The sequence below is a fragment of the Bufo bufo genome, chromosome 2 (genome assembly GCF_905171765.1).
Source record: "Bufo bufo chromosome 2, aBufBuf1.1, whole genome shotgun sequence".
Lineage (NCBI taxonomy): Eukaryota > Metazoa > Chordata > Amphibia > Anura > Bufonidae > Bufo > Bufo bufo.
In genome coordinates, this window is record NC_053390.1 from 455915322 (window position 1) to 455939919 (window position 24598).

The 24598-nt window shown below is 44.7% G+C and overlaps 1 protein-coding gene across 2 annotated transcripts in view; it reads left to right on the top strand.

Annotated features, from left to right (window-relative positions):
- The first annotated feature begins 14497 nt into the window (after positions 1-14497).
- The window catches only part of PGPEP1 (pyroglutamyl-peptidase I), an 86138-nt gene continuing 76037 nt past the window's right edge, over positions 14498-24598 (top strand). Inside the window, exon 1 of one of the 2 annotated variants that reach the window (XM_040417614.1) lies at positions 14498-14631. In XM_040417614.1, coding sequence (XP_040273548.1) covers positions 14598-14631 — 34 coding nt within the window. In that variant the 5' untranslated portion in view covers positions 14498-14597. The remainder of the gene's footprint in view (positions 14632-24598) is intronic. The other variant, XM_040417615.1, reaches the window with a different exon arrangement.

The following is a 24598-nucleotide window of genomic DNA, read 5'->3' on the forward strand; positions in this document are numbered from 1 at the left end:
TGCGACATAGCACCTAAAATCCATGTCTGCCAATTCAGGCCTGTCAGCATAATTCATATTTTGCCGTTTGCTTGCTGTGCGCCCATACAGCAGGCTACAAGCACATATGGGGTGTTTCCTAAATGGGGAGAAAATGGGGAACACAACCTGGGGTGCATTTTCTCCTTTAACCCCTTGTGGGAAAAAAATTGGGGTCTGCTAGTAATATTTTTTCACAAATGTGTAATTTAAAATCCTTTCTCAAGTATTTGTCTTTTGTGAAACACCTGTTTGGCGAAAATTACCCTTTCTACCTTTTAAAATGTTCGTACGGGGGTGCTCTTTCCAAAATGGGGTCACTTCTTGGGGTTTTGTAATTTCTGGGGACCTCAGAAATTTTTTAAATGCGACATGGCACCTAAAATCCATGTCTGTTTATTCAGGCCTGCAAAATCCATATTTTGCTCCTTGCCTCTAGAGCATTGCTGTGCGCCCTTACAGCAGGCTACAAGCACATATGGGATGTTTTCAAAAAGGGGAGAAAATGGGGAACATATACTGGGGTGCATTTTCTCCTTTAACCCCTTGTGAAAGGGAAAAATTGGGGTCTGCTAGCAATTTTTCATTTTTACAAATGTGTGCTTTGAAATCTTTTCTCTAGTATTTCTGCCTTCTGTGAAATACCTGTTTGCTTAAAAGTACCCTTACCACTACCTAAAATGTTTGTACAGGGGTGCTATTTCCAAAATGCGGTCACTTCTTGGGGTTTTTCATTTCTGGGGACCTCTGGAATTTTTTTAATGCGACATGGCACCTAAAATCCATATTTTGATCCTTGCCTTTGGAGCCCTGCTGTGCGCCCTTACAGAAGGCTACAAGCACATATGGGGTGTTTGCAAAAAGGGGAGAAAATGGGGAACATATACTGGGGTGCATTTTCTCCTTTAACCCTTTGTGAAAGTGAAAAATTGGAGTCTGCTAGTAATTTTTCATTTTTACAAATGTGTGCTTTGAAATCCTCTCTCTAGTATTTCTGCCTTCTGTGAAACACCTATTTGCTTAAAAGTACCCTTTCTACCACTTAAAATGTTTGTACGGGGATGCTCTTTCCAAAATAGGGTCACTTCTTTTGGTTTTTCATTTCTGGGGACCTCAGGAAATTTATTTAATGCGACATGGCACCTGAAAGCCATGTCTGCCAATTCAGGCCTGTCAGCAAAATTAATATTTTGCCATTTGCTTGCTGTGCGCCCATACAGCAGGCTGCAAGCACATATGGGGTGTTTCCTGAATGTGGAGAAAATGGGGAACACAACCTGGGGTGCATTTTCTCCTTTAAGGCTACGTCTACACGATGACAATAAGTCGCGTGACAGATAGAGCACAACTACACTGCAACATTTGTAGCGCAACATTTTGTTGCACTAATGTCGCGAGACAATTTTTATAATGGCAGTCTATGGTGTCGCCCCACATTCTGCGACTGCGACGCAAGTCGCAGAAAAATACATCTCGAATGGATTTTCTGCGACTGTCACAGTAGCAACATGTTGCAGTGCGACACCATAGACTGCCATTATAAAAATTGTCGTGCGACAAATGTCGTCGTGTAGACGTAGCCTTACACGTTCAACCTTGGACGAGAATGCTCGTCCTAACTTGCAGGTACTTAACGCACTAGGACGAACAATTTCGTCCTGCAGTAAAACTGTCACTGTGAGTAAACACACAGTTGATAAGAACTTAGCTGCTTGTAATTCTCCTTCTCTAGTGCTGAGGAGATCAAAGCTGTGGATTAGCCTGCCCTTCCTCCTCAGCTGTAGAGTTAACCCCTTCAGTACTCCTCACACATCCATAGCCCTTCCTTAGTGCTATGTTTGGGGAGCTGTGTGACCAGTAAATGTCATTTACAGAATTATCCAAACATGAAGTAGACATATGGGAAATGTAAAGTAAACTATCTTAGGAGGTATTACTATCTGTTTTAAAAGCAGAGAAATAGAAAATTAGAAAATTATGAATTTTTCTCAATTTTTGGTAAATTTGGTATTTTTTTATAAATAAAAATGAAATATTTTGACTCAAATTTACCACTGTCATGAAGTACAATGTGTGACGAGATAACAATCTCAGAATGGCTTGGATAAGTAAAAGCGTTCCAAAGTTATTACCATATAAAGTGACACGTCAGATTTGCAAAAGATGGCCAGGTCCTTAAGGTGAAAAATGGCAGGGTCCTTAAGGGGTTAACCCCTTGTGGAAAAAAAAAAATTAGGGTCTGCTAGTAATTATTTTTTTTCACAAATGTGTGATTTGAAATGCTTTCTCAAGTATTTCTGTCTTTTGTGAGACACCTGTTTCCCCAAAAGTACCCTTTCTACCACTTAAAATGTTCGTACGGGGATGCTCTTTCCAAAATGGGGTAACCTCAGGAAATTTATTTAATGCGACATGGCAGTTAAAATCCATGTCAGTTTATTCAGGCCTTCAAAAAACAGTTTTTGCACTTTGCCTCTAGAGGACTGCTGTGCGCCAATACAGCAGGTTACAAGCACATAGGGGGTGTTTGCATAAAGGGGAGAAAATGGGGAACATATACTGGGGTGCATTTTCTCTTTTAACCCCATATGAAAGTGAAAAATGGGTCTGCTAATAATTTTTCGTTTTTACAAATGTTTGATTTGAAATGCTTTCTCAAGTATTTCTGTCTTTAGTGAGACACCTGTTTGCCAAAAAGTACCCTTTCTACCTATTAATTTTAATTTTTTATTTTCACAGCCAAGAGTTTCCTAATTCTGTGAAATGCTCAATGGGTCAAAGTGCTCACTACACACCCTGCAATATTCCTTGCAGGGTGTAGTTTCCAGAATGGGGTCACTTTTTGGGGGTTTCCACTCTAGGTTTACCTCAGGGTGTGTTCAATTGCAAGATGGTGCCTGTGAATTATTCCAGTGAAATCTGCCTTCCAGAAGCCATTTGGTGCTCCTTTCCTTCTGACCCCTGTGGTACGCCCATATAGCAGTATACAAGCACATATGGGGTATTGCTGTAATCAGGAGAAAATGGGCAATAAATTGGTGGTACATTTTCTCCAATTCCCCCTTTTGAAAATGAACAATATGGGCCTAAAGTCCATTTTTCGGGAAACAATTGTAATTTTTCATTTTCACAGCCAATTCCATGATTTACCTTTGAGGACAAAGTTCTCACTACAATATTCCTTGAGAGGTGTAGTTTCCAGTATGGGGTAACTTATTGGGGATTTCCACTATAGGGGTACCTCAGGGTGTCTTTATATGCGACATAGCTCCCAAAAGCCAATCCTGCAAAATCTGTTCTCCAAAAGCCATATGGCGCTACTTCCCTTTTGGACCCTGCCATGCACCCATACATCTTTTTTTGAGCACATATTGGGTGTTGGCGCATTCGGAAGGACATGGGGAACAAAATGTGGGGTGCATTATGTCCTGTTACCCCTTGTGAAAGTGAAAAATGTGGGTGTAAAGCAACTTTTTCTGGAAAATATTGTAATTTTTCATTTTCACAGCCAAGCGTTTCTTCATTCTGTGAAACGCCCGATGGGTCAAAGTGCTCACTACACACCTTGAAATATTCCTTGCGGGGTATAGTTTTCAGAATGGGGTCACTTTTTGGGGGTTTCCATTGTAGGGCCAACTCAGGGTGTCTTCATATGCGTCATAGCTCCCAATTACCATTCCAACTAAATCCGCTGTCCAAAAGCCATATGGTGCTTCTTCCACTCTGAAGCCTGCTGTGTGCCCATGCATCAGTTTTTGAGCACACATGGGGTGTTTCTGTAAACTCCAGATTCAGGGTAATAGATTTTGAGTTTTGTAGTACTAGAAGACTGGCACTCTCAACACATGGGACCATATGGTTTAGTGCAGATCACAAGGTTTATTAATAGGTACATAAAAGAATAAAAGGATAAAAAATATATTTATAAACAATTAAATATACACTAACACTGGATAGCTATTAAAAGGGTTTCACACAGTATTGTGCTGAAAATAGCAAGCCGGCATCCAGCGAGCCCCGAACAATTTGACTGACTGACCGGCACCAAGGAAAGGTAAGCCCACACAGTGGGTGATTACTAGGCACATTCAAACTGCCAACTGCTAAGCAAAACTTGCATAAGAAAGAAATAATTACGTCTGAAGTCAACTATAGCTGGAACATTGACTTTATCCTAGCGGACATTATTTCGCATTGTTTTCCTTTATCAAGGATAAGAACAAGGAGGACTTTCTTTTTCTTCTTTCTATTTTTTCCCTTCTACAGGAATTCATTTGCGAACATTTGTGTTTTCTCCTGTAGCGACCATTAGAACAACATAAGGATTAATATATGATACAGGGTGTCAAAATATACGATTTATGACGTCATCCTATTTTCAGCACAATACTGTGTGAAACCCTTTTAATAGCTATCCAGTGTTAGTGTATGGCCTCCTGCACACGACCGTTGTGTGCACCCGTGGCCGTTGGCCCGTTGAACGTGTTTTTCTGCGGTCCTATTGACTTTCAATGGGTCCGTAGAAAACTCGGCTACTGCACCGTTTTGTCACCCGCCCCCGTGACCCGTCTTTCCCGTCCGTCAAAAAATATAACCTGTCCTATTTTTTTCACGGCTAACGGTTCGCGGCCCCATTCAAGTCAATGGGGCCGTGAAAAACGCGGTTGCACACCCGTTTGGCGGCCGCGTCCGTTTTATTTCATCTTCTGGCATGGCCAAATTGTCTGGCAAAACTTGTGGCAATAAATTGAAAAAAAAAAGAAAAAATCAGGAAGTTGAAGGTCACAGGATATGCTAATTTCTAGCCATCTGTGGTAAACAGCTTGTGTGTGGTGAGGGTGCCATTTCATCAGGTTAAAATTTCATCCCCCATGCCGCGATGGAATGTAGAAAAACTAATAACCCTGGTCCAAGAGAGGCCCGAGCTATGGGATACCAGGCAAGATGCATACAGTGACCGCTTAAAAAAGGATGCTTCGTGGGAGCAAGTGGCACGGAGCATGCGCCGAAGCGAATGGTCCAAAGCGGATAGCCGAGTCCGGGCCCAATTAGGTAAGTGATAGTAATGTAGTTGTGCTGTCCTTGCCCCCTGTGTGGCCAAAAGATGTAGTTTTAATTTCCCTGAGGTGACAATAGTATTTATTTTGTGGTCCAGCCTCGTTGGGCATAATGGCCTGTACATGGTTTTTTAAACAGACATCTTTTTTTCCCCTTTCTAATTTTTGGAGCTCACAAATGTCTATTATGTCATTTCCAAACAGTCAAACAAACCAAAACCCGCTGGGCGAGTTGCCGGGACCAATTCCGGCGGGAGATGACCAACAAAGGCCGGAGTGGTGAGGGAACCTCCCGGAAACGGGCCTACATTTATACGGCCCAGTTGCAGTTTCTGCGGCCAGTAATGGAATTGAGGCCGTAAGTATTTTTAATGTATTCTTCAAAATGTTTACAATTTTCTCACTTACCTTTGAATTTGGACTTGCAAAAGTGGCCAATAAACTAATGGATACAGTTGTGTTCTTGTATTGAAGACCTATACTTTCGGTAGGGCAGCCATGTCCTAACTGACTACATTCAGCTCTTTTCCAACTGAAACTCCCAGCATGCCAGAATAGCTGTAAGCTACCCAGTCCTGCTTGGAGTTGTAGTTGGGCATCAGCTGGTGGGCAACAGTTTGTACATGCCTGGTGTTGGTTGTCTACATCAGTTTTGTGGTGGAGTCAAACCAGGGGCCACCGGTTTTGAGCTGTGTATGATGAGACGACACGTGTAGTGTGCAGATGTCGCCTCCCCTCTCTGTTTTGGACGTGTAGAAGCAATTTATTGTCCCTCCTGGAACATAGATGTTTGCAATTGAAACCAGAAAAGAGAATGGAGATGACACTTGCGCACTGCATGCATTTTTTCCTCATACAGTAGATCATCGGGTTTTGCGGCTCCTAGTCACACAGCAATAGTTTTAAAAGCTTTCAGAAATCCACACATTTTAATGGAAGCCCTGACTAGTGTTTTTTTTATGTAATTGTTGGGGCAACGTGAGATTTGGACCATTGAGACCTATTATCTAACTTTTTGATGTTTAAGAAATGGTTACCCTATAGGTATTTCCAATGTTAGTTATATACCTTAAATGTTAGTGCACCAAACCCAACATGGATTACTTACATTGGTCATATAAAATGTCCAAAACCAGCTCCTATGAAAATGGATAATAATGAAGTTCAAACTACGCTTGACCAGCAGGATTCAAACTACTACTCTCACCCTGGTCAAGTGTGGCTTGGTACATGTTGTTTCTCTGTAGATGATGTTATACTACGTACAAATTACATCTTCTAACTTCGGAGGGTGGTAGCAGGCCACATACAGACGACCTGGACTGAATTTCAGCACTGGTTTTGGTCCTTGAATGAGGAATCCTCTTCTGAGGCTGGAAAGCTCCAAACAGCAAACACTGTTTTGCCATTACAGTAACATTCGGCCTTTCCAAGACTTATCCCATCGATAGATTTTAAATGCAATCCAAATGTGATTTCACAATTTCACATAGAAGCTGGTATTCTTTGTGTAAAAGCAAATCTCTGATGTATGCTGCCACTCCGTATATATATTTTATTCACACGGCTGTTTTACAATAATATACTCGATGTATTTTTTTAAATGTTTCAATCAAATTAGCTAATGGTTTATTGTTTTTATTTCAAATACAGTACTGTGGACAGTCTGGATCCGTCCCCAGATTCTGACACGTCGGGGAGGGAAACCCCTGCGGTTTTCTCCCCCCAAGAAAGTCCTGCTCCAACGCCGGCTGAGGACCCAGAGGACTCAACACTGGCCGAGGCCCCCCTACCACTGGCCAGTCCATTCCGGATTGTGCAGCCCCAGCTGGGCAAGAGAGCCGGGAACTTATTAACGCCGGGCTCATCGAGTTTCTTGCCCAGAGGAGGAGTGATGGTGTGGAGGAAAAAATTATACGGGGCTTAGGGCCGCTAATGAAGCACATCACTCCTTTGGAGCATCATGAGTGCCTTGCTTCATTAGCGGTCGTAATCAAAATGTTTGCTCTCCCCAACCATGGGGACATTCTGGCAAAGATTAATGCCATGAAAGTGGAAATTGAAAATGCGGGACAGCAGCAAAGGGCAGAAGCCTTTGAGGTAGCGCCACAAACATTTCAAGGGCCTTCTTATCACCAGCAACCCCAGTATGGACCACACCAACCAGGGCCCAATGCAACAAGTGGGTCAGCCCCTTTACCCGGGCAGTTTCTCATCTGTGGCACCTCCACAGGCCCATGTAAGGCCACGGTCCTCCTTTACACCGGGTTCCTTCACTCAGGACCTTCTTAATTTGTAATCTTGTTTTTCGTTTTTGTATTGAGCACTTTATCTGGTTTTACCTTAATGTTTGTCCCATTGTTTACCTTTGGATTACGGTAATAACAATATTCCACATAAATGTTGTTTAGGCCAAAAAGTAGGCACACTCCACCGAACATTTCCATGACAAATTTCAAATTGTAAAAAAAAACACACACACTTTAACTGACAAAGCCACACTTTATTTAGATGATCAATATGTTTATTTTGGGATACTGTCATGATGAGGTATTAGAAAAATTTTTGGAACGTTCAAAAAAAAAAAAAAGATGATTAAGTCAAATTACATTTGGACCAAATCATCATTTATATTACTTTATATGCCAATTTCAATTTTTGTTGTCCAAAAAATCTCAGCCCGCAAGCCCACGTCAAGGGTCCTCATTATCTTGCGAGTCCCTACACTCAACTACCACAATAATTTTTTAGTATTCTATCTAGAAAATAAAATAAAAAACTAAAGAGCCCAGAAGATTTCAAAAACTGCAACGAATAGCGTCCCTCTGCCATGGCACTGACCCCTCTGAGCTGTAAAAGTAGTCTGCATAGAGTTCCCGAACTGCAATGCCTGCAGTCCCAGGTCGTTTATGCAGGGTCCTTTCCAAACCCAAATCTGAAGACATAGGAAGCTCTTCCATGTCAACAGAAGAGGAAGCCTCGTGAATCCTGGTGAAGTTGTGTAGAGCAACACATGCTTTAATCACCAGGGTAGCATTCTCCGGAGCAATCTGTATGGATGACAAAAACACCCTCCACTTGCTAGAGAGTATCCCGAAAGCGCACTCAACATACCGACGGGCACGAGTCAACCGGTAGTTGAATATACGCCTTCTGACATCCAAACCACGCTTTGGAAAGGGCCGCATAACATGTGGAGTCAATGCAAACCCTTCATCCGCCATGATGACAAATGGAGCCGGCGGACCTGCATATCCGGGCAGTCTTCTGGACTCCGGCAGGGCAAGCTGGTTGGCACGAAGCCGCTCACCCATTCTAGAAGCACTAAAGATGCGAGCATCCGCAGTGCTTCTATAGGCCCCGATATCAACCATTATAAACCGGTAATAACTGTCAGCAACTGCCATCAGCACTACCGAAAAATACTGTTTATAATTGAAGAAACGGCTCCCTGAGTGTGGCGGTTTCTTTACACGAATGTGCTTGCCATCCATTGCCCCGATGCAGTTTGGAAACTGCGCAGAATTTTGGAAGCCCTCAGCGATCCGAACCCAATCGTCCACCTTGGGTTGCGGCATCACCGTCTCTCGGAGTTGCTGCCAGATGACATGGCAAGTGTGTCGTACAATACTCGAGATCGTCGAGGTTCCTAAAAGAAACTCAAAATGCAGGGATGCAAAAGAGTTCCCAGTTGCAAGGAATCTGTAGAGAAAAAAAAAAATACAAACAGTCAACTGAAAATCTAAGGGAAGAACAGATTCAAGATTCAAGTATAATGTGGTATACACTCCATGCTTGAAAGCACCCTATGTCTAAAGGTGTGGCACCTATGGGACGGGTGCCAGAGGCGGCACTCAAGGCCCACTCTGTGGGCACCCACACCCATTGAAAAGACTATGGTTTACAAATATACACCCATGAGTTTCCCAAGCATTCATCAGCACAGGGCACACTATGAAATCTACTGGCAGCACTGGATTGAAGCCAGAAATTTGCGCAAAATGCTAAAATGCAATTACAACAAACTATATTCTAGTACAGTATTCATGCCAAATTGCTGGGTTGACATTTTGTAAAAAATGCTACGGATCTGGCTACAACATTGCCAACTCTGTCTGATAACGTCTCCACAACACTGCCCTATGTCCTTGGTTGATTAAACTGGCCCAAAAAAAAAGGTGTATCTGACCTAAACACTACCAGCTATTGGGGTGTGGGCAGTACTAACACAACTAAGTTACATCATCTGTGTTTAGCCCCTTTAAAATGCTGAGAGTGTTGTGCACGTTCGAAATATTGACAACATTAGCCATGATGAGGACGTTTGATGGAAATCGCAGGGGTTGGCACCAGCACAATCCTACGAAATAGGGTACAGACCGGTATACAGCCTTCTAACAGGGTGGTGCACGCAGATAGAGATCCTGACAGAGGGCCAAAATTTTTTCCAAACCAACAATAATCCCCTGCACTCGCCAGTAATCCCAGAAAAATGAAAAATTAGTCACTCAGACAGGCAGGTTACAGACTGCAGTAACATGGCTGACTGACTGAATCCAACAACTTTAGAAACAAACTACTGGCGAGTGCAGGGGATTCATGGATTGTCTGGAGGCCGGTAACTGAACTGAAGTTTGAAACTTGCACAAAAGCAAGTTAAAAATAAACAATACTGGGATAATAGGTGCCAGGGATTAAGGGGATAAAAAAACAACACCAACCGAATGAATTAAAAACCAAAAAATGGTAAAGAAACGTTACTTCGGGAAACATTAGCACATGTCTAACAGCAGCCATTTTAGAGCACATTACTGTTTAAACTATAAAAGTACTATCCTGCTTACCTCAACGTGACGATGAGCCTTTCCTCAGGAGAAATGCTGCGCCTCATATTGGTGTCCATGAAGGTAAGGACAGTACGTAGAGACGACAGCAAGCGATCAAATGTAGGCACTGTCATCCGACAGAAGGAATAGAACTTTGCAGGATGCAGGCGCAGATCTTCGTAGAGGGAATGAAAGCGTCCTTTCCGGTACCGTTGGGAAACTAACGGATGGACGCCTTCTACTCGGTTCCTCAGTCAACAAAGTACTGCGTGGACCACATTGCCCGGAAACAAGCCAATGCAGTAAGAACTCTTCCTCTGAATCAGACATGGTGAAACAGCAAAGAGAAGCAGCCAAATGAATTTCTGTACTCTGTGAAGACTACAGAAAATGGCCACAAATGCATACTCAGGTGACCCTCATTTATACCAGTATCCTGGGTGGAGTTATTAAAATTACATTTTTTTCACCATGCAATGGAATTCTGGCGGGCCGCAAAAAAAAAACGGGAACACGGACACACGGAAGCACAACGGAAGCAAAAACGGTAACGGATCACGGAACAACGGAACCACGTTTTGCGGGACGTTAAAAAAATACTGTCTTGTGCAGGAGGCCTATATTTAATTGTTTATAAATATATTTTTTATCCTTTTATTCTTTTATGTACCTATTAATAAACCTTGTGATCTGCACTAAACCATATGGTCCCATGTGTTGAGAGTGCCAGTCTTCTAGTACTACATATTTTCTTGCATTTGTGAAGGGTGAATCATTTTAGACTAGAGCACCTCTCTGTGGCTGTGAGAGGGTGAGCTATTTCCCATATTCCAATCCTTTTGAATTCTAGATTTTGAGTTTTGTTTGGCTGTTAACCCTTAATGTGTTGGAAGAAAAAATAGATTCAAATTTAAAATCTGCAAAAAAAAAAAAAAGTGACATTTTGAAATTTCTTTCCCATTTTCCTTTAATCTCACGGGGCACCTAAAGGGTTAACAAAGTTTGTAAAATCATTTTTGAATACCTTGAGGGGTGTAGTTTCTAAAATAGGGTGATTTATGTGTGGTTTCTAATATGTAAGCCCCAGAAAGTGACTTTATAACTGACCTGGTCCTGAAAAATTTGGGTTTTGGAAATATTGTTAAAAATTTTAAGATTTGCTTCTACACTTCTAAGGCCCCTTTCACACGGGCGAGTTTTCCGCGCGGGTGCAATGCGTGACGTGAACGCATAGCACCCGGACTGAATCCTGACCCATTCATTTCAATGGGTCTGTGTACATGAGCGTTGTTTTTCACGCATCAGTTCTGCGTTGCGTGAAAATCGCAGCATGTTCTATATTCTGCGTTTTTCACGCAGCCCTGGCTCCATAGAAGTGAATGGGGTTGCGTGAAAAACGCATTGCATCCGCAAGCAAGTGCGGGTGCGATGCGTTTTTCACTGATGGTTGCTAAGAGATGTTGTTTGTAAACCTTCAGTTTTTTATCACGCGCGTGAAAAACGCATCAAAACGCATTGCACCCGCGCGGAAAAAACTGAACAACTGAACGCAATCGCAGACAAAACTGACTGAACTTGCTTGCAAAATAGTGCGAGTTTCAGTGAACGCACCCTGAGCGCATCCGGACCTAATCTGTCACGCTCGTGTGAGAGAGGCCTAAGCCTTCTAACGTCCCAAAAAATAAAATGTTATTTTCAAAATGATCCTAACATGAAGTAGACATATGGGGAATGTAAAGTAATTACTATTTTTGGAGGTATCACTATCTATTATAAAAGTAGAGAAATTGGAAATTTGCTAATTTTAAAAAAAATTATAAATAATTTTTGGTATTTTTTTATAAAGAAAAATTATTTTTTTTTTTTATAATTTTTACCACTGTCATGAAGTACGATATGTGACGAGAAAACAATCTCAGAATGGCCTGTAGAAGTAAAAGCGTTTTAAAGTTATTACTACATAAAGTGACACTGGTCAGATTTGCAAGAAATGGCCTGGCCAGGAAGGTGAAAACTGGCCCGGGGTAGAAGGGGTTTGATGTTTAAATTATTTTTGTTTTTATTTTTTCACTGTTATTGTTACACTTTTTATCAAATCACACTTCGATCTTGAAGATCCAGTGGGCCTGCATTCTGTACAGTGCACTGCGATACTATTGAATGTACTGTCAAGTAATTGGCCGCTTTCACACGAGCGTGACGGATTAGGTCCGGATACGTTCAGGGTGTGTTCAGTGAAACTCGCACCATTTTGCAAGCAAGTTGTTTTTTCCGTGCGAGTGCAATGCGTTTGATGCATTATTCACGCGCATGATAAACTGAAGGTTTACAAACATCTCGTAGCAACCATCAGGAAAAAACGCATTGCATCCGCACTTGTTTCCAGATGCTATGCGTTTTTCACTGAACCCTATTCACTATTATGGGGAATATAGAACATGCTGCGTTTTTTAACGCAATGCAGAACTGTGGCATGAAAATAAACACTGATGTACACAAACCCATTGAAATGAATGGGTCAGGATTCATTGCGGGTGCTATGCATTCACGCATTGAACCCACGCGGGAAAACTCGCTCGTGTGAAAGGGGCCTTACACTAAGCATCTGGTTGCCATAGCTCCCTCCCTCTATTAACCCCATGGATGGATTGGGGTCCATGGCTCATTTCAGGCTCTGAACTCGTGATCAGAGCCTGAAAACGCCATTTTCTTACTGAAGCGCTCCAGTTGGTTAGTCTGCAGAGACCAACCAATTTGCTGCAGTTTTTTCTGATCTCAACCTTGCCTGACAAAGGGTGTAATCTGCACTAAGAATCTGCAGAATTCAAAATCCACATGGATAATATAATGTACATGAGATGTCAGATCTCAAATCACTTAGATGTTACTGCGCATTATGCAGCATTTTTCCGTGCATCATTCACATCATGTGTAGGTAGCCTAATGCTCCTTACACACAAGTATAGTATTTATTTATTTTTACTACAAAAAAAATGCATGCGTTTTTTTATTTTGTCCGATTAGTACTTTTTGTGCCAGTTTTACCCTCTAAAGATGTTGAAATGCCACAACAAGCATTTCAAAATAAGGCTACTTTCACACCTGCGTTTAGGTCGGATCCGTCTGGTATGTGCCCAGACGGATCCGCACCTATAATGCAAACGCTTAGATCCGTTCAGAACGGATCCGTTTGCATTACCATGAACAAAAAAAAAAAAAAATTTTTTTTTTTTTGTTCATGATAATGCAAACGGATCCGTTTTGACTTTACATTGAAAGTGAATGGGAGAAGGATCCGTTTGAAAATTGAGCCATACTGTGTCAACTTCAAACGGATCCGTCCCCATTGACTTAGGCTACTTTCACACTAGCGTTCGGGTGTCCGCTCGTGCGCACCGTTTGAAGGGGCTCACGAGCGGCCCCGAACGCATCCGTCTGGCCCCAATGCATTCTCAGTGGAGGCGGATCCACTGAGAATGCATCCGCCTGCCAGCGTTCAGCCTCCGCTCCGCGTAAGTCAATGGGGACGGATCCGCTTGAAGATGACACTATATGGCTCAATCTTCAAGCGGATCCGTTCCCCATTGACTTTCAATGTAAAGTCTGAACGGATCCGCTCAGGCTACTTTCAGACTTAGAAAATTTTCTAAGTAATAATGCAGACGGATCCGTTCTGAACGGATGCAAACATCTGCATTATCGGAGCGGATCCGTCTGATGTCTCCGACGCTAGTGTGAAAGTAGCCTAACATTGTAAGTCTGGACGGATCCGTTTGCCTCCGCACGGCCAGGCGGACACCTGAACGCTGCAAGCTGCGTTCAGGTGTCCGCCTGCTGAGCGGAGCGGAGGACAAACGGAGCCAGACTGATGCATTCTGAGCGGATCCGCATCCACTTAGAATGCATTAGGGCTGGACGGATCCGTTCGGGGCCGCTTGTGAGACCCTTCAAACGGAACTCACAAGCGGAGCCCCGAACGCTAGTGTGAAAGTAGCCTAAGTCTAAAAAACAGCATTAAAAATGCCAGTAGCTGAAACCCTTGTGTGACCTGGGCTTCATATTTCCCATAACCACTGGGGCTGGCATTGTCACTGCAAAAGTTACAATATTTCTGAAATAAGACACCAAAAGCACCTTAAATCCCGTTCTGTGAGCCATGTAAAAAACGTGCATGGCTTGTGAACATGGGGCCTGACTGTGCAACAGACGCCACATGCTTTAACCACACACGTGCAATGGAGCCGGGCCTTCAACCATAGTTTCTAAGCCTGTGGTTTTCCCCATTTAAATTATTTAACACATTTTCAAGCACAAAATATGTTCCATTGTCTAGAACACCGAATTCAAATAGCGTGCCGGCCACTCCGCGCTAATAACCGCTGCAACACTACCTATATTATATACGGCTACGCTATGAGTATGTATGTGACTGAGCGCAAAGTAAAATGGCCGACGCTTAAATAGAAAGCTGAGACTCCGCCTCTATCCGCGATTGGTCAGATTTGTTACATGCTGGGTTGTCCTGCCTGAACGAGGCTTGAAACGCAGGCCCTGGGAAGTCGTCTTTTAGCGGTCACGTGACGTGAGGGTGTCGGCAGCTATCAGCTGAGCGGAGTTCACGACTTCACGTAGTAGGAGGCGGTGGCAGCAGGTGACAGGGTGGTGCATGCCACCGAGCTGAACGGTCCAGACGGGAATGGAGAGGCAAAGCAAATGTGTGGTTGTAACTGGTGAGTAAAAGCCGTGTTGTGATAGCAGGCGGAGTGAAACAACGGAACGTAGTCGGGCTGAGACTGACAATAGTCTTTGTGCCTTTATTGTATCAGTGAGCAGTGAAGAGGAGGCAGTCAGCATGATGCTGTAGCTGCCAGCCTTCGCTACAGACCATGTATCCCTATTGGGATATGTGCCTGTTACATCTCCTAGTAAGTCACACTGGACAGTTCCCATTACAAGTGCTTTCTCTCAGTATGGCATGCCCCAAATGGCTTATTTTCAGAAGGTCCATCAGGGGAATCCTAAAGAGAGGAATACAAAGCAGCATCCCATTTATATATTTATATATATATTATACTGGACATTCCCCAACATGTGGCACTTAAAGGGAACCGGTCACCGGGATTTTGTGCATAGAGCTAAGGACATGGGTTGCTAGATGGCTGCTAGCACATCCACAATACCCAGTCCCCATAGCTCTGTGTGCTTTTATTGTGTAAAAAAAAAAAAAAAAATTTAATACATATGCAAATTAACCAGAGATGTGTCCTGTACGTGAGATGAGTCCAGCGTGAAGGAGCCCAGCACCGCCCCGCATCCTCAGAATCTCATCCTTGCTCCCCGACGTCACAAAGCTAGAGCGCCGTAATGTTTCGATGCGTGAGCTAGTGCATGCGTAGTGTCTGCATAGGGTTCCTTCCCTGTGCTGGCATCAGCCTCAGGTAACGAACTGCACATGCGCTAGCTCGCGCATCGTGAGATTACGGCTCTAGCTTTCTGACGTCGGGGAGCAAGGAGGAGATTCTGAGGATGCGGGGCAGTGCTGCGCTCCTTCACGCTGGACTCCTCTCCGGGGCAGGACTCATCTAAGTTTAATTTGCATATGTATTAAATCGGGTTTTTTTTACACAATAAAAGCACACAGAGCAATAGGGACTGGGTATTGCGGATGTGCTAGCGGCCATCTAGCAGGTGCTGGGGGTGGGGGAAATACCTGCCACAAGCACGAGCTCAGTCCAGCGCTGAGCTCCAATGTTCATCACTTCTGTTCCCTTCTGGTCTGGAGGTATGACGTGCCATCCACATGCACACCTCTTGGCACTGTCACACATCCACCGCTGACCAGAATCGGCTTAGGCTACTTTCACACTAGCGTTTCTATTTTCCCGTATTGAGATCCGTCATCTCAATACCGGAGAAAAAAACACTTCCCCATTTATTTTCAATGGGGACAAAACAGAACGGAAAGCTCCAAAATGCATTCCGTTCCGTTTGGCTGCATTGCCATACCGGAGAGCAAACCGCAGCATGCTGCAGTTTTCTTTCCGTCATGGGATGCGGAACAAAACGTTCCCCATTGACTTTCAGTGGTGGTCATGACTGATCCGTCCTGGGTATGTTAAAGAGAATACAACTGGATCCGTTCATAACAGATGCAGACGGTTGTATTATCAGTAACGGAAGCTGTTTTTGCTGGACCCTGCCGGATCCAGCAAAAACTCCAGTGTGAAAGTAGCCTAAGGCTACTTTCACACTAGCGGCACGGACCTGCGGCAGGCTGTTCAGTCGGGTGAACAGCCTGCCGGATCCGTCCTGCCGCTAGTCAACGTGTGCCCCTGGACTGCTGCTCCATTCCCATTGACTACAATGGGGGTGGGGGCGGAGTTCTGGCGGAGGCACGGCAGCGCACAGCGAGAGGCTGCGGGAATAAAACTACGACATGTCCAACATTTATTCCGGCAGCCATGAGAGAGATGTTCTTTCTTTTCTGGGAGCCTCCTGGACATTCCAGAACAGTGACGAGCATACTGGTGGTGTCACTGGAACACCCACTAATCCAATTTAATTCCACCGTCTGTGGCAGAGAGGCAAACGGAGTGTGTTCTTGGGATTAGTGGGGGACCCCCACTGACATTTATGGTATATTTGACTGAGATGCCTTAAAAGTCTCTTGTGAGAAAACACTTAAGCCCCTTGCACACGAGCGAGTATTCCGCGGGGGTGCAATGCGTGATGCAAACGCATTGCACTTGCACAGAATTCGGACCATTTCATTTCAATGGGTCTGTGTACATGAGCGTTGGTTTTCAAGCATCACTTGTGCGTTGAGTGAAAATCGCAGCATTTTCTATATGCTGCGATTTTCACGCAACGCTGGCCCCATAGAAGTGAATGGAGCTGCATGAAAATCGCATTACATCCCCAAGCAAGTGTGGATGCAATGCGTTTTTCACGGATGGTTGGTAATGTTGTTTCTAAACATTCTGTTTTTTATAACGCGCGTGCAAAACACATTAAATCGCATTGCACCTGTGCGTAAAAAACTGAACGCGATCGCAAACAAAACTGTATGGACTTTGGATACATTGTGATTAATGTGTACTCCCTGGAAATAATAAGCTGACACAACAACATTGTATTTATATTTAAAAAGGGGCACAAATTTCTTTTATTATACATGCCATTGGATGCTGACTTATACAGTATGTGTATATGTCGTACACTGTGTTTTACTTTTTCAATAAAAACTATCTTGATTTAAAAAAAAAAAACTGAATGGACTTGCTTGCAAAATCGCGCATTTTTCACTGACCGCATCAGCAACTCATCCGGACCTAATCCGCACACGCTCGTCTGCAAGGGGCCTTAGGGCTCTTTCACATGGGCGAGACCATTGCAGGAATCACGTGTGTGAGTGTGATCCTCCGTTCTGGACTGGCAGGAGCGCATGGCGTTCTACTGATTTAGGCCTCATGCACACGACAGTATTTTTTCACGGTCCGCAAAACGGGGTTCCATTGTTCCGTGATCCGTTTTTGTTTCCGTGTGTCTTCCTTGATTTTTGGAGGATCACCAGACATGAAGGAAAGTGGGAAAAAATCTAAGTCAAGTTTGCCATGCAAATGATAGGAAAAAAACAGACGCGGACGCGGATGACAATCTTGTGTGCCTCCGTGTTTTTTCATATTTTTTTGACGAACTGGAAACACAGATCACGGACGGGGATGACAAACGGTGCATTAGCCGAGCTTTCAACGGACCCATTAAAAGTCAATGGGTCCGCAGAAAAACGGAACAACGGACACGGAATAAAACAACGGTTGTGTGCATGAGGCCTTATACTGTGTCTCTGCTTTACCTTACATCTACAGAATCATACTAGCAGCTTTATGTCAGTATGATTCTGTAGAAGTAAGGTCAAGCCGAGGCCAATAGCATTATAAATCATGATAATGCCGTGCGCTCCTGCAAGTCCAGAGCAGAGGATCACACTCACACACGGAGCGTGATTCCCGCAATGGACTCGCTCGTGTGAAACAGCCCTTAGAACTATAAATTCTAGTTACAGTGAACTTGGCTGAAGGTACAATTTGCATCTGCAGAATATGATCCAGGGGCAGGCTGGCCATAGACCCTACAGGGATTGTTGGCCAATTCCTATAGGGCCACCCGAGCCTTCTTCACTGTGCTGGCCAGGTACATACTACAGGGGTCATTACTAAGGGAAGTCCAAAGAGCATCCTGAAGGTAGGGCTGGCCTGGTGCTGTGGCCCACATGTCCACTCCTAAGCCCCCTGCTTTATATCCATATTAGAGACAACGGGAGGAGGAGGACAGAACGCGGCAGCTATTGATGGCCACCACAGAGGTACAGCTTCTGGGGAGGTATTTTGTGCTGCATTGTGGTATTTGGTTATGTAGGATGCTATTCTGTGCTGCCCTGTGGTATTACTGACCCTACCAGCTTGTATTTTCCCCATATACTTGTGTTGCCCCGTCTTCTGTCAATTTGTACCCACATAAAACATTGGGGCCACTTTAAAGGCTATATACACCTTTTGGAGGCAATTTTTGTTTATGATTGCATTTTTTATTCTTTTTGGCTAAAATCATATTTTTAATTGGTCTCTTAAGAATATTGAGCCATTCTGTCACAAAGGGTTAACTATTTTTCTAACTGTGTGACTGGTACTTTCACTTATTTAACCCCTTAAGGACCCATGACGTACATGTGCGTCATTTCTGTCCGGGACTTAAAGACCCATAATGTATATGTACTTCATGGTGATCGGGCGGGTGCAAGAGCTGCGCCCGCCGAATCAGCGCCAGCGGTCCGGCAGTCACTGATAGCCGGACCCCTGCTGCATGCTCCGGCATAGGTGAAATCACCGTTGCCGGCGCATTAACCCTTGATGTGCCGCGGTCAGCACTGATTGCGGCATGTGCGATGTTGGGCGGCGATCGGAGCTGCCATCGGGTCCCCGTGCTGCTGTGATAGGGACCCGATAGCAGGGAAGGCAGCCCCGATGCCTTCCTTAGGCATCGGGGCTTTTTTCTGGGGAGAGCCTGTGAGATCCAGCCCCCTGGATCTCACAGGCAAGAAGCTGTATGTGTAATACACACTGTATTACACTTACAGCCAATCCATTACAAAGGGGATCAGACCCCCAAAAGTTGAAGTCCCAAAGTGGGACAAAAAATAAAGTGAAATAAAAGTTGAAAAAATAAAGTTTTCCCCCCAAAAAATTAAGTTTCAAGTAAAAAAAAAAACCCATCATTTTCCCCAAATAAAGTAAAAAAATTTAAAGAAAAAAAAGAATAGTAGACATATTAGGTATTGCCGCATCCGTATGGACCGGCTCTATAAACATATCACATGACCTAACCCCTCAGATGAACACTTACATTGTCACCTTACATCACTAAAAGTGCAACACCAAGCGATCAAAAAGGCGTATGCCCCCCAAAATAGTGCCAATCTAACCATCACCTCATCACGCAAAAAATGAGCCCCTACCTAAGGGTGGGTTCACACTAGCGTTATGGAGTTTGTTATGGCTTTCCGTTCTAACAGGGTTATAACAGAACAACAGAATTCATAGGATGGAATGCAACAGAAGCCTTTAACCGCTTGCCGTCACACTAACGCCAATTGGCGTCATCTCGTGAGACCCGAGATTTCCTGTGAACGCGCACTCACAGGATCGCGAGGTAAACAAGTTGTTCTACAGCCCGCCAGCAGCGATCATTCGCTGGCAGGCTGTAGATGCGTTTTGTTTTTTTTAACATCAGAAAGGTATATTAGACGCTGTTTTGTTAACAGCATCTGATATACCTGATACCTGGTCCTCTCGTGGTCCCTTTTGCTTGGATCGACCACCAGAGGACACAGGCAGCTCTGTAAGTAGCACCACACTACACTACACCCCCCCCCCCCCCGTCACTTATTAACCCCTGATCACCCCATATAGACTGCCTGATCACCCCTCTGTAAGGATCCATTCAGACGTCCGTATGTGTTTTGCGGATCCGCACATTGCCAGAACTATATAGAAAATGCCTTTTCTTGTCCGCAATTGCGGACAAGAATAGGACATGTTCTATATTTTTGCGGAACGGAAGTGCGGACCCAGAAGTGCAGATCCGCAATTCCGGATCCGAGCGGGACAAAGTCTGTCCCCATAGAAATGAATGGGTCCTCAATTCCGTTTTGCAAAATGCGGAACAGAATTGCGGACGTGTGAATGGGGTCTAAGGGTCCCTTATTACCGCCAGTTAGTTAGCTACTTGTTAGGTAGTTAGCGCCCAGCCCACCGCACCGCAGTCACTGATTAGTCGCTGATTAGCGTCATCGCTGTCGCTAATCAGCACTAGTACTATATAGCAGGGGTCTCCAAACCCCGGCCCGCGGGCCACATCCGGCCCGATTGTGCGTTCGATCCGGCCCGCCCGCAGCTGGCAGGTTGCAGGAACCAAATCCGCACAACCGCCCAGGGGCGTAACGATCGCGGTCGCAGAGGATGCGACCGCGACCGGGCCCGGCGGTGGGGGGGGCCCGCAGCTCCGTCGCCCCATCGCAAGTAATTTTAACATTTTTATGTAAATGGCTGGTCGCTTGGGCCCCCGGCCTCTGTGAGTAGTTGCGCCGCCCCACCAACCCCAGCCCTGCCTCCATCCATTCGGGCTCCGCCTCCACCCATTCAGGCCTGGTGGCGCTGTGATATCGCGCCAGCCAGGTCTCGCGGGATCACACAACGCACGCTGGAAGACAGGATTGTGGGCTGCAAGCAAGAGCAAGAAGGCGGGAGCGGAGCAGTCTGACGAGGTAAGTATTTTTTTTTTAAATGTGCACACCACCACTGCCTGGCTATAACTCACAGGGGGGCACCTGGCATGGAACTAAATGTCAGGCAAGAAATCCTCCACAGGGGACCAATGGGGAACAAAAATATATTTCAATAAGAAAAAAAGGCAAAAAAAATGGAAAAAAAATTAAACAGATAACAGAGGGGGCAAAAATGCAATATATACACACAGGGGATAAATGATTATGGAATATATACAGAGGGGGCAAAATGGATATATACAGGGCCCCTCTATTTATATCCATTTTGCCCCCTCTGTATATATTCCATTTTCCCCTCTTTATCGATATTCCACTTTCCCCACCTGTGGAGCAAAATTGTATATATCTTATTTTGCCCCCTCTCACATTGTATATATTCTGAGTGAGAGGGGGCAAAATAAAAATATATTCTGAGTGAGAGGGGGCAAAATAAAATGTATTGTGAGTGAGAGGGGGCAAAATAAAATGTATTCTGAGTGAGAGGGGGCAAAATAAAATGTATTCTGAGTGAGAGGGGGCAAAATAAAATGTATTCTGAGTGAGAGGGGGCAAAATAAAATGTATTCTGAGTGAGAGGGGGCAAAATAAAATGTATTCTGAGTTTGCTGACATTGCTGTTCTGATGGGGACATTGCTGTGCTGATGGGGACACCGCTGATGGGGACATTGCTGTGCTGATGGGGACACCGCTGATGGGGACATTGCTGTGCTGATGGGGACACCGCTGATGGGGACATTGCTGTGCTGATGGGGACAACGCTGATAGGGACACGGGTGTCCCCATCAGTGGTGTCCCCATCAGCACAGCAGCGTCCCCAACAGCAGCGTCCCCATCAGTGGTGTCCCCATCAGCACAGCAATGTCCCCAACAGCAGCGTCCCCATCAGTGGGTGTCCCCATGATGGGAATATTGTTTTTCTGATGGGAATATTGTTTTTTTGATGGGAATATTTTTTTTTTTATGGTAATATATTGCTTTTCTGATGGGGACATTGCTGTTCTGATTTGGCCATTGCTGTTCTGATGGGGACACCGCTGATAGGGACACGGGTGTCCCCATCAATGGTGTCCCCAACAGCAGTGTCCCCATCAGTGGTGGCCCCTATCAGCTGCTAATGGGGACTCCGCTGATGGGGACATTGCTGTTCTGATGGGGACATCGTTGATGGGGACATTGCTGTGCTTAAGGGTGACACGGCTGATGGGGACATTGCTGTGCTGATGCTGACATTGCTGTGCTGATGCTGACATTGCTGTGCTGATGGGGACATTGTTGTGCTGATGCTGACATTGTTGTGCTGATGCTGACATTGTTGTGCTGATGCTGACATTGCTGTGCTGATGGGGACATTGCTGTGCTGATGCTGACATTGCTGTGCTGATGGGGACATTGCTGTGCTGATGGGGACATTGCTGTGCTGATGGGGACATTGCTGTGCTGATGGGGACATTGCTGTGCTGATGGGGACATTGCTGTGCTGATGCTGACATTGCTGTGCTGATGCTGACATTGCTGTGCTGATGCTGACATTGCTGTGCTGATGCGGACATTGCTGTGCTGATGGGGACATTGCTGTGCTGATGGGGACATTGCTGTGCTGATGGGGACATTGCTGTGCTGATGGGGACATTGCTGTGCTGATGGGGACATTGCTGTGCTGATGGGGACATTGCTGTGCTGATGGGGACATTGCTGTGCTGATGGGGACATTGCTGTGCTGATGGGGACATTGCTGTGCTGATGGGGACATTGCTGTGCTGATGGGGACATTGCTGTGCTGATGGGGACATTGCTGTGCTGATGGGGACATTGCTGTGCTGATGGGGACATTGCTGTGCTGATGGGGACATTGCTGTGCTGATGGGGACATTGCTGTGCTGATGGGGACATTGCTGTGCTGATGGGGACACGGGTGTCTTTGCGTTGTTTTGCTAAAGTTTTTTCTCTTTTGTTCTCAGTCATATCATGCTGATTACAAAAACGATCCATGTAAAATATATACATTTAATTTAATACATAACTGATTTTTTTTTCCGGCCCCCGAATACTTGTAAAATCTTCAATGTGGCCCTCCTGTTGAAAAGTTTGGAGACCCCTGCTATATAGTATCTGTAAGTGATCAAGACTGATCGCAATCAGATCTATATCAGTACATTAGGGTCACCTTAGGCTCTACAAAAAACGCAGTGTTCGCCTGATCAGGCCTGATCTTGTGCGCACACCTGCGTTCAGTCCGCCCCACCGCAGTGACCGAATCTTTTTTTTTCTGATCACTGCAAAAACATCGTAAAATCTCTGCGGCGCTATAAAGATCACTTTTGGGCTTTTTTATTAGCAATCGCAGCATCTTTATTTATTTTTTTTGCACTTTTTTTGGCAGAGCTTTTTTCATCCACATTGATCGATGCGAATGAAGAAATCTGTGCCGTTCATTTTTTCTTTCAGCCCAGAGGCTGAACGGAAAAAAAAAATCTCATTACCCGTATGCTCAATATAAGGCCTCAAGCACACGACCGTGCTATTTTTTGCGGTCCGCAAACCGCGGATCCGCAAAAAACGGAAGGCGTCCGTGTTGACTCCTGCAATTAACGGAACGGGCGCCAGCAATATAAATGCCTATTCTTGTCCGCAAAGCGCGGACAAGAATAGGACATGTTATATTTTTTTAGCGGGGCAGCGGAACGGAGCCACGAATGTGGACAGCACACGGAGTGCTGTCCGCATCTTTTGCGGCCCCATTGAAATGAATGGGTCCGCATCCGAGCCGCCAAAACGGCGGCTCGGATGCGGACCCAAACAACGGTCGTGTGCATGAGGCCTAAGGAGAATAGCAGAAACTCCTAATGCTGGCCATACATGTAATGATTGCGGAGACCCTCAAATGCCAGGGCAGTACAAACACCCCACAAATGACCCCATTTTGGAAAGAAGACACCCCAAGGTATTCGCTGAGGGGCATATTGAGTCCATGAAAGATTGAACTTTTTGTCACAAGTTAGCGGAAAGGGAGACTTTGTGAGAAAAAAAATTTAAAAAATCAATTTCCGCTAACTTGTGCCAAAAAAAAAAATCTTCAATAAACTCGCCATGCCCCTCACGGAATACCTTGGGGTGTCTTCTTTCCAAAATGGGGTCACTTGTGGGGTATTTATACTGCCCTGGCATTTTAGGGGCCCTAAAGCGTGAGAAGTAGTTTGGAATCCAAATGTGTAAAAATGCCCTGTGAAAACCTAAAGATACTCATTGGAATTTGGGCCTCTTTGCGCACCTAGGCTGCAAAAAAGTGTCACACATGTGGTATCGCCGTACTCAGAAGAAGTAGGGCAATGTGTTTTGGGGTGTATTTTTACATATACCTATGCTGGGTGAGAGAAATATCTCTGTAAATGACGACTTTTAAAAATAATTTATACAAAGTTGTCAATTTACAGAGATATTTCTCTCACCCAGCATAGGTATATGTAAAAATACACCCCAAAACACATTGCCCTACTTCTTCTGAGTACGGCGATACCACATGTGTGACACTTTTTTGCAGCCTAGGTGCGTAAAGGGGCCGAAAGTCCAACGAGTACCTTTAGGCTTTACAGGGTTGCTCACAATTTAGCCCCGTCCAAAATGCCAGAACAGTAAATACACCCCACAAATGACCCCATTTCGGAAAGTAGACAACCCAAGGTATTCTCTGAGGGGCATAGTGAGTCCGTGGGAGATTTATTTATTTTTTGCCAGAAGTTAGCAGAAAGGGAAATGTTGTTGTTAATAATATTATTATTATTATTATTATTATTTCCTCAGTGTCATTTTCCGCTAACTTGTGATTTTTTTATTTCATTTTATCATGCATGAACTC